Raw genomic sequence first — 10,572 nt, forward strand, 5'->3', positions numbered from 1 at the left:
GGGGGGGGCGGGGGGGGTCTTCCCAGCACCTCGACCCTGCGTCCGAGCCGTGCCTCGGGGCCCCCTCCCCAGTGCCACACCACTGGACAGTGCGTCCTGTCCCCTCCTCAATACGGGGACTGCAGGCAGAGATGAGACAGCTTGGCATGGTGTCCCCAACGGGACCTGGTGCGTGACCGTCTGTGGTGGCCTGCCTTGCGGCCAGGGCCCCAGGCATTGGGGACATGCAGGCCCCTCCTCCCAGCATGCTCTGCGGGAGCTCAGGTGCCACTCGGTCAGCTTCCCGTGGTGCTCTGTGGTATCTCACCCCCGCTGTGACGCTCAATTCACAGAAGTCATTTAGAAGCAGTATGTTTTCGATTCTCTGAACGGTTTAAATAGAACTAAAACGATCTGCTCTTTTCAACTTTGGGGTAAGATTCCATGAGAATTCTGCACTGACTTATTTGTTTACGGCAGGGACAAGTCTTTGGAGGTTTTCTGCGTTCCCTTATGAAGATCAGTCTGCTTCAACCTTCTGTCCCTCCCCGAATCTGCTTTGCTAAATTTATATTTCCTAGCAAATGATCTATTTGGTTCAGATTTTTTTTAACGTTTTATTTATTTTTGAGAGAGAGAGAGTCAGCAGAGGAGGGTCAGAGAGAGAGGAAGACACAGAATCTGAAGACAGGCTCCAGGCTTTGAGCTAGCTGTCAGCACAGAGCCCAATGCGGGGCTCGAACCCATGAACTGAGAGAACATGACTGAGCTGAAGTTGGACACTGAACTAGCTGAGCCACCCAGACGCCCCTGGTTCAGATTTTCAAATCTATTTGCATAGAATTAGGCAAATTACCTGGTTACTTTTTTTTTTTTTTGTGAGAGACAGTGTGTGCATGAGCAGGGAAGGGGCAAGAGAGAGGGAGAGAGAGAATCCCAAGCAGGCTCCACGCTGTCGGCACAGAGCCTGACGCTGGGCTCAAAGTCACAGACTGTGATCCTGACCTGAGTCGAAATCAAAAGCAGGACACCTAACCGACTGAGGCACCCGGGTGACCCGACTGCGGTTTTTAAGATCTCTCCTCTCTGCCGGCTTCCCCCTGTTCATTTCTTATTCTGCATCTTTTTCTCCTTGTCCCCCTTTTCCTTTTCCCTTTGTTAATAGTTGATAGATGTGGGGCCCCGGGGGGTCGGTCGGTTGAGTGACCGACTTCGGCTCAGGTCACGATCTCATGGTTTGTGAGTTCGAGCCCCACCTTAGGCCGTGTGCTGACAGCTCAGGGCCTGGAGTCTGTTTGGGATTCTGGGTCTCCCTCTCTCTCTCTCTCTGCCCCTCCCTGACCCCTCCCGTTACTTCGCGTTTCGTGTCTCCCTCCATCGGGCAGTTTAACACCATGTCGTTCGGTGGAAAGATTGTCGCACCGACGGCTTCTTCGTTGACAGCGTGCTTGCTGGCCACGGCTCGTGTCCCTGAGGTCGGCGGCGAGCTGTCGCTGCGCCCGGCCCGGAACCTCTCGCTGGCACTCAATCCGTTTCCTTGAGAACCTTTTGGCGGTGAGCCGACTGCCTCTGGTCTTGGTGACGCGTGTTTCTCACACACGTCCCCGAGGTCAGGTTCGCTTTGTGGTCCCGGGGGAAACTCCCCTTTTGATGCAGGAGCCGGACGGCTTATCACTAAACACACGGGCGATGTTTACTCTTGGTCCCGTGGAGTTCTGTTTGTTTTTTGCTCTTTGCAGCTTTGAAAGACCTTTCACTTTGGTTGGCTTTCCTTGATGTGTTTTTTTCCAATACTTTGGAATTTCTCTTTGCTCCTTCTTAATGCTTTGCCCTATTTCACTTCCTTGTCTTTTCTTATGCCTCTTGGCGTGTGAAATTTTAAGGATGTTTATTTTTCCATATGCTGCTTCTAATTCTATTTCCGTGATGGCTTATTTTCCACTTTTTCTCTGAGCCTGTCTAGTATTTAAAGTCCTCTCTATGTGCAGCGTGTGGCTCGAACCCACAGCCAGAGGTCAGGAGCCGCACTCCACCCACAGCCGGGCGTCCCTTGTCTGGTATTTCAAGCCTTCTGTTGACTCACTAGCTCCTTGATAAGGTCATTTTTACACTTTGCGCTTTCTTTTGTCGAGGTGATTGCTTCTCTTTCTCCTTCCTTCCTTGACCGTGTGATACTGTTACGGACCTCACGCAATCGCATTACGAAACTCATTTACGAACAGGACTCCCGGAGTAGGTATTTGCACGGAAACAGGATGAAACAAGATTACACTTCAGAGCGGTAGATTTTCCTGCAGACCCAGGGCTGGACACAACCCGCAGCTTCTACCCCTGAGCCAGAGAGAAAAGACACCTGTAGGAACGTTCCCAAAGCAGCGTCTCCCTCGCCCCAGCCCCAGCCCCAGCCCCCCAAGTGTGACTTACGGAGCCCTAGCTCCACGCCGCACCCCGCTTCCCAGAGCCAGGCTTCCACGCCGGCTCCGGCCGCGGGCACAGGGTCTGCACTGGCACCTCGGAGAAGTGCCACAGATCTACGAGGATCTCCCCTCCTCACTTCGCTTCGCCCCCCGCCCGCCTACTGCATGGGGTGGGAGCCTCCTAGCTGAGATCGTTTCCTTTTTTATTTTCCTAGTTGGCTTTGGTGCTTTCTGAAAGAAGACAGGCCAGCTGTATGCTGACACCGTCAAGCTGGATGTGCCCTAATCTCTTAATAAGATTCCCTTTCTGCTTAGAGCAGGAGCTGTCACCTGCAGCTTGGTGCTGAGACCCCCGACTGACGTAGAAATCGGTGCCAAGGGTGGTGCCAGGCGGCGTCTGCTCAGGAGGCATTGGGCTCTTCAAAGCATCCTGGCTCTTTCCTGGGGCGCCTGCGGGGCTCAGTCGGTTAACGTCTGATTTTGGCTCTGGTCAGGATCTCAAGGTCTGTGGGTTCGAGCCCCACATCGGGCTCTGTGCTGACAACTCAGAGCCTGGAGCTGCTTCCGATTCTGTGTCTCCCTCCCTCTCTGCCCCTCCCCTGCTCACACTCTGTCTCTCTCTCTCACAATACCAATGTTAAGAAAATTATAACAACGAACATCCTGCTTTTCCTCCAGGCACTAACTGGGCTGCACTTCTGGCCCCACCGGAAGTTAGGGGCAGCCACGTGACCTGCTTGGACCAGTGGGAAGTGAGAACGCGTGGCGTTTCCAGACAAAAGCTTTCAGATCCAATGTTTTGTTGGCCTGTTTTCTTAGCTGATGAACTTTACCGTCAAGGGCAGTTTCAGGTTCACAGCCAAACTGCAAGGAGCCGCACCCCCCGGCCATCTCGCCTTCTGGTCTCTAGACCTATAAGCAGAGTCGGACCCCAACAGGCCCCAAGCAGTCAGTCACAAGGCCAAGGTAGTAAGGTTCCATGGAAGCGCTTGGCCAGGAAGGAGGGACGCCGGGCGGCCGCTGAACTCGGACTGAGCGGACCTGCAGGGCTGCCTCGGCCGGCGAAATCGCGGCAGTAGGGGCAGCAGACTGCACGAAGCTTTTATGTTTATCAGATGTAAGCAGCTAAGAGTAGCAGAGTACAGAATGGGAAGCAAAGGGTCTTCCGGTGGCTCTGTGAGAACTCGCGGCGGGCCAGGGGGTCACGGCCGGCTCGGCGCCTCACCGTCCTCTGGGGGCCACGGCTCGTTCCCATCCCGCCACCACGCTCCGCAGCCTCGAGACCCAACGCTGCCTCCTTCACCCTTGAGGACTTACAACACGCTCTCCAGAAATAACCCCACAGGACGCAATCTCAGACTGGCTTCCACTCAGAAGCAAGAGTCAATGGGCTAGCTAGGGAGCCGGAAGGATCCAGGGACTTCCTGTTGCTCAGCCAAAACCTGGAATCCCCTGAGGTCCACACTAAGCTAAGCGAAGCTTCTGGAAATTCCCTGGACTAAGAGGGTGAAATAAGACACCCCAGTGGAGAGGCAGGCTTGCTGGAAGGGCCTCACCCTGTTACCTGCTCGGCCACACAACAGGCTGTCTGGGAAGGATCCAGAAGGCTCACCTTTGCCACATGCAGAGGTCAGGCATTTTGAAAAAGGACAGGGAACGCTGGTGTGAAACCAGACCTAAGCTCAGGGCCAACGCAGGGGTCAGGACCCGTGCAGAGAACACACAGCGAAGTTTTCTTCCCACGGGCCGTGTGTGCAAGGCTCCCGTGACTGGCTGCCAGACAGGTGCAGTGAACCGGGGAGCCGACCCACCGGGTCTGGAGACCGCTCTCTCTGCGCCCCCTCCCCTGATCTGATGAACAGACGCCTCACTTGAGCTGCCTGATTGGTCACAACCCTCACTGAATTTCTAAATGTCCATCAGTCCAAGTTCTGGGGCCCCTGGACAGGAGGGAAGGCAGGCTGTGCTCCTTCTCAGCCTCACCAAAAGGACCGGGGGCCAAGGAGATTACTGCTGAGCTTAAAAATAAAACCACCAGGGGGCGCCTGGGTGGCTCAGTCGGTTAAGCGTCCGACTTCAGCTCAGGTCATGATCTCCCCGGTTTGTGAGTTCGAGCCCTGCATCTGGCTCTGTGCTGACAGCTCAGAGCCTGCTTCCGATTCGGTGTCTCCCTCTCTCTCTGCCCCTCCCCTGCTCATGCTCTCGCTCTCTCTCTAGAATAAACATTAAGAAAAAAATAAAATCACCAGTTACTTTACAGCAAACTAGGGCAAAACCACAGGCAGCCCCACACACAGGAGTGTCATTTTATGAGGAGAAAGTTGGGAGGGGCTGTGCTGACCCAGAGATCCGAAGTTTAGGGCGAGGGCCGTTTCTCATAAGAGGTGCAGCGTCCTTCCCTGTGGAGCCTGCGACGCGGACGCTCTCCTGTCGAGGACACTGCTGCCAGGGGACAGTTCCTCCCGGGACTCCAGGGGGCATGGTGCACGAGCGCACCTTTCTGGCCTCCCGGCTCTGCTTCAGTGAGTTTCCCCCTTTATTCCTTTTCCCACCTCCAGGACTGTTGGAACCAGTTTCCAGGTAGGTGTTCTGCTTGGGGCAACCTTCATCCAATCCCCTCCACCCCAGGAAGGGGACCTTCCTTCCCTCCTGGAGGCTTCCGCCATTTGGTTCCAGAAACATTCCTGACATCAGGCCCTCTGCCGGCCTCCCAGACTCGTCCTGGGTGTGTCCCTTTGCTTCCCTCTTGCCCACATCGCACTGCCTACTACTGTCCCTGGATGAACTGCTCCAGCTGCCACTGGCCCCAGGACACACTCTTGGCACGGACACCTGGGTGTCAGGCTGCATCTCCCACCAACACCCCCCTCCCGGAGCACGCCCCTGCTGGCTGACGGAACCAGAAGCTTGTCTGAAGACTGCAGAGCGCTGAAGGAGGAGGAGGGCACTGCCCACAGGGGCCCCTTCGTCAATGGCCGGAGTGTCCTTCACCAGGCCACAGGCAATGACTTGCCCGGGGCGCTCGGTGGACGGAGCTCCGAGGCTGGTTCAGGCCTTCCAGTACGAGCATGAAATCTGTCCGCTGCCTGGAAGCCAGGCAGCGACACAATCAGACCCAACGAGGATGACAGCAAGGGACGCTTCTCCAAGCACCCGGGTTCAGAGCCACTCTGCCTGCCCGGAGCACGGAACCCCTGTCAGGGGTCCATTCTTCACCCTTCCCCGTGCTGGGTGGGTTCATTCTCATTGGCTCCGCCCAGTTGACCACACCAGCCTATTAGTTAGGTGTACTTTTATTTATTTATTTTAAAAAACTTTTTAAATGTTTTATTTATTTTTGAAAGAGAGACAGACCATGTGAGCAGGGGAGGGTCAGAGAGAGGAGACACATAATCTGAGGCAGGCTCCAGGTTCTGAGCTGTCAGCACAGAGCCTGACGTGGGGCCCGAACCAACTGTGAGATCTTGACCTGAGCTGAAGTCGGACACTTAACCGACTGAGCCGCCCAGGTGCCCCATAAATGTGCTTTTCTGAGTTTACTCTGAAAGAGACAGACAGACACCACGAGCAGGGGACGTGACAGAACCTCAAAAGGGCTCCACCCTGCCAGCCAGAGCCTCAGTTGGGACTAACCTAGGCCAAAATCAAGAGTTGGATGCTTAACTCTGTCAGAAGCCTCCCCGGTGCCCTTTTGCAGCTGCAGTCAAAACAACTTTATTAACAGCCGTGACGAACACCATCTACGTGCCGCGCCCCGCCCCGTCTTGGGCGTTTGCACCCATCCCGCGGCCGGCCGGCCGCTGCACCTTTCACTCCCCTGGCGGAACCTGAGCTGCGATTCTTCGGTCTTCTCCCTGCCCCCCCCCCCCCCCCCGCCAGCCTCACACACACTGTGCCCTCTTCCGGCGGCGACCCGGAGACCTCTGATGTGTGTGTTCACCTAAGTGACCGTTTTTGCTACTCTTACTTACACATAAACTCCAGAAAACTCCCTTCCAGCCACACCCGAGGTCAGCTCTACCTTCTGCCAGTCACCTGAGGCCGCTTCCACCTCTGGCTCGGGCTTCAGGGGTTCAAGTTCCCTCCCTTCCGGGTAAGTGCTGCGCTGACCCAGGCAGCCCCGAAGGCCATTCCCTCCCTGCTCGTGAACACGGGAGGGGAAGAAGGCGCCAGGGAGGTGCCCCCGGCACCCTCCATGCCCTCCACACCGCTCCCTCGCCCGCACCCTGCAAACTTTCGGGGAGCTTTCTGGCCTCCCAAGGGAAGGCCGGAACCCGGATGCGGCCACCCCGTGCTGGGGTCCGACGGGGCGCTCACGCCAGGCCGGCCCGCTCCAGGTCCCCGGGCAGGATGCGGCCCTTCCGGCGCGCCCTGTCCAGGCGCCGCTCGGCCCGCGCCGCCTTCTTCCTGCGCAGGTTCTGCCGCCGCTTGTCCTGCCGCCGCTGCATCTTCTCCACCACGTGGGCCGTGCGCTTCTCCCACTTGCGCATGCGCTGCGCCCGCCGCTTCTCCTTGCGCTTCAGGGCCTCCTGCAGCAGGCGCTCGTCGTCGCGGATCCGCACGCCCTCCGCCTTGTACAGCACGTTGGTCCACTGCATCTTGGCCTCCAGCTCCCGCGCCTTCCCCGCGTCCTGGCCCCGCAGCTCGTCCAGCCGGTCCCGCCGCGCCTGCAGGCGCTCCAGCAGCTGCCGGTAGTTCTTCCCCGTCAGCGGCGTCAGGTTCCCCTTCAGCTTCTGCCGCTTCTCCTTGCGGCGCTGGGCCTTGCTGGCCGGCTCCTCCTCGGTCACCTCCACCTCGAGAGCAAGGGTGGCAGCCCCGGTGAGCTCCTGCGTCAGGCGCGCCTTTCCCGGAGTCCCCGCTAGCGCCCCCCACGGGCAGGAACGGCTGCCACCCACCTCCGAGGAGGGGCGGCCTCGGACACACGGCCAGGCGGGGTCAGAGCCAGGTCCCCGCGCCTCCACGGCCGCACCCGCCTCTCACCTTGTTGAAGAGCAGCCCCGGCCGCGCCTGCTCTTGGGCCGCCTCGTGGGGTGGCTGCTGGGGCGGCTCACCCGCCTCCGCAGCCTTTGCTGCCTTTTCCTTTGCTCTCAGTTCCTTCCGCTTCCTCTTCTTGCGTTCCCGCTCCTGCTTCCTCCGGCGTCTTTTCTCCAGAGTCGCGGGAGACAGCTGGGCGGTGCCGCCCTGGAGGAGGAGAGCGAGATCCCTAGCGGGGTCCTCCTGATGTCGGGGACCCCGTGTGGGACGTGGAATCGGGGCAGGAAGGCGGAAGAGGCAACTCTTGCAGGTGACAAGGCGCTCGCTGAGTTCTGTGTTCCTCTGGGAGACACCTGGTAACCCAGAATGCACGGGGCCCCGGGGACCCCAAGTAAGAACCGCGGCTGCCAGTTCCCAGGCCCTGCTGTCGCACCGGGGCGCTTTACAAACAACCAGGCACGGGAGGCGTCCTCTGTCATTTCGCAGATGAAGAGGACAGGCCCGGCCGAGGACGCCGTCCGGAACTTGGCGTCAGACCAGAACACTCCGCGCCCTGCGGTGGCCCGGCTGCCCTCTGCCCTCGCTGGCGGCCCTTTCCATCCGGAGCCCAGGGGAGAGCTCGGGCTGCCCGTCTGGCCTGTCCCAGGGCACTGCACGAGGAAGCTGGAGGATGGTCCCACACAGCAAGAGACCCAGGGGACGTCCCCAGGCAAAGGCAGGTGGTAGCTAAGCGGGAGCATTACGCCACTCAGCACAGAGAGGCCCCAGGAGGGTGCGGGTCCAGCACTTCCTGTGGTGGTTGCCTCGTCGTGGGCCGGCTACCTCACAGGGCCACCGTGACACTTAGGGGGACACGGTGCTGCCGGGTATAAGGTCCCGTGAAGGCAGCTTCCTAGAGTGGGGAGACTGAGCCTCTCTCCAGGGACTCCCGAGACGCCAGGAACTGCACCTGATCTCCTGCCAAACAAAACGGCCAAGGCCCTGGCAAGACCTGCCGCAGGGGTGGGAACAGCGGCCGAGGCGCCTCCCACCACCCCACGATGGCTGGCGGAGCCCAGCACCAAGCCTGCAAAGGGCACCAAGGCACCCTCTCCCCCACGCAGAGCAGGGGGACCCCTGCAGAAAGCCACACTGCCCTCTGTCCCAGCGGCTTCCCGACTCACCTGGCCCCGGGCCTCCTGGATTTTTTCATGCAGCCGCTGCCGCAGAACATCCAGGGCAAACAAAGAGTCGGGCTCTGTGACCCTGCCATCTGTAAGGAGCGAGATGGAGAGCTAAGACGAAGCCCCTGCCTGACCTTCCCAGCCCTTTCCTCAAGGCCCATCTTCAGAGCCTGCCCCCGCCCAAGTGGCCGCTCGTCAAACTGCAGGCCAGTTCTAGTAACTACTATTCTCCACTCACCAAACCGGACTGGCCCCCACGACAGAAGGGAACACCCCCGTGAGGTGTGACAAACCACTTCCAATGGGGCACGACAAAGCCGTCTCTCATCTCTCCCGGCTCCTGCAGGCCGGGTCCCCCATCTCTCCCATCACCTCCGCCCTGTGCTGCCGCTTCAGACAGGAGCAGGCAGCGAGGGGCTCCTCACGGCAGGGCCCACGGGGACACGGCCCTGCCCCTCACCAGACCCCAGGGCCAAGTGGCCTGGAACCCCCATGTATCTCCTGGGATCCCATCTCCCCACAGAGCCCCCGGGATCTGTCCCTGAAAACTCGCTCTCCGGAAAGTCTCAAACCACCTGAAAAACGTGCGTGACGCCCTATTTTCTCACGTCCACAGAGGACCACGTTTTCACCTGATCTCGGCTGGCCCTGCCCCGCATCGCCCCCTGCAGGGGACCCCGTGGAGGTGAAGGCCTCTGCCTCCTCGGCTGCAGCCGGAGACTCCTCCCCTAGAGGCTGGGCCTTTGGCTCCACAGGCTTCTCCCTCTCCCGGGTTTTCTTCTGTGCCTTCTTCCTCTTCTTTTTTGGAGGCCCAGAAGCTTCTGATCCTCGAGTTTTGCTGCCTGAAATACAAAATCACAAAGGGCTGCCTGTCCAACTGGCATGAAAGTTTTGCAAAGGCTTTGATCCCAGACGGATACTGAGAGCGAATCAGGAAGGAGCACGCAGAGACCCCGACCGTTCTGTACGCCTCAGACCCACAGACCCCCAAAAAGGAGACTGGTCACACATATCAAAACCCTACAAAACATCCACACCTGACCCAGCAGTCCGCCCGTGAGAATCCGTCCCGGTTATGCCCCAAGATGTGACCTCAAAAATATTCACCGGAAGGCTGTCGGAGGGGAAAACTAGAAAAACCTGACTACTCACCTACTAGGACAAGTTAAGGCACCGCCACAGGACAAAGTGCTGCCTTCAAAAACGAGGATGCAGGCTTTTGTCTTTTAAAGGACCAAAAAATACTTAATTTTTACTTGTTTTATACCAGTACACTGAGCGTGATACAAGGCGTTTTAACACGTGAGATATGCTCACGGAAGAAAAAGTAACTTTTTAACATGGAAAGTTAGGACCCAGGGCTAAGAAAACCCAAGGATTCTAACTTCCCGTAATCAGGAAGTTTGCCTCGCAGGAAAACGGGGCCGCTCTGTCTAGCGGCCTGTCGGACGGGGCTGGTTTCCCCCTCTCGGGGCCCAGGCAGCGCTCACAAGTGTCAACCTCCGTTTCTCCTACTTGCGTAGACTTCCCGGTCACTTCTGGCGCTGACAAGAGCCGTTCCGTTCCCGGCCCGTCCCTGCATCCCCCGTCCCCCCGGGGCACCTCCAGCAAGCCCCGCAGGCGGCCTCCAGGCCCGGCAGCGCATGCAGCTAGTTCCCCCGCACCCCGGGCTGATGCCCAGAGCAGGGAAACGGCGGCCACTCAAACACCCCTTACGAGTCTTCCCACCATCTTACAGGCTTGTTTCACGCATCCACGTGCCTCACCCCACACGGTGGGTGCGGGGTGCGGGGCGCCCCCAGCCTTCCCAGGCCCGACCCCCGGCTGCGCCTTACCGGACTTGCGTTTCTGCGGCTCCGGGCTGGGCCGGGAGCAGATTTTCCTGGCCAGGCCCTGCAGGTAGGCGTCCTTGGCGAGCAGGGAGGCCATGGCCGGGGATTCTGGGGCCCTCCTCGGAGGGACCCACGCGACCGACGCACCAGCCGCCTCCCGGCGCCGCCGCACCGCCCTCGCCGGAAACCGCGCGTGCGCAGGCGCCG

The 10,572-nt window shown here is 59.1% G+C and overlaps 1 protein-coding gene across 1 annotated transcript; it reads right to left on the reverse strand.

Annotated features, from left to right (window-relative positions):
• Positions 1–6,259: 6,259 nt before the first annotated feature.
• SURF6 (surfeit 6) lies at positions 6,260–10,543 on the reverse strand. Its single transcript, XM_029919532.1, has 5 exons — positions 10,369–10,543; positions 9,166–9,375; positions 8,534–8,622; positions 7,377–7,577; positions 6,260–7,189 (listed from the first exon to the last, which is right to left on the reverse strand). Exons 1-5 carry the CDS (start codon positions 10,460–10,462, stop codon positions 6,710–6,712), a joined length of 1,074 nt encoding a protein of 357 aa, XP_029775392.1. The 5' UTR covers positions 10,463–10,543; the 3' UTR covers positions 6,260–6,709.
• Positions 10,544–10,572: the final 29 nt, after the last annotated feature.

The sequence above is a fragment of the Suricata suricatta genome, chromosome 13, assembly GCF_006229205.1.
Source record: "Suricata suricatta isolate VVHF042 chromosome 13, meerkat_22Aug2017_6uvM2_HiC, whole genome shotgun sequence".
Taxonomy (NCBI): Eukaryota; Metazoa; Chordata; class Mammalia; order Carnivora; family Herpestidae; genus Suricata; species Suricata suricatta.

Excerpts from the sequence above, each read along its gene's own strand:
- SURF6 (XM_029919532.1), bottom strand. The coding sequence starts at position 10,462 with ATGGCCTCCCTGCTCGCCAAGGACGCCTACCTGCAGGGCCTGGCCAGG. Across the intron at positions 9,376-10,368 it reads GCCGCAGAAACGCAAGTCCG|GCAGCAAAACTCGAGGATCA; the intron begins GTAAGGCGCAGC and ends TTTGTATTTCAG. Across the intron at positions 7,190-7,376 it reads CGGGGCTGCTCTTCAACAAG|GTGGAGGTGACCGAGGAGGA; the intron begins GTGAGAGGCGGG and ends CTTGCTCTCGAG.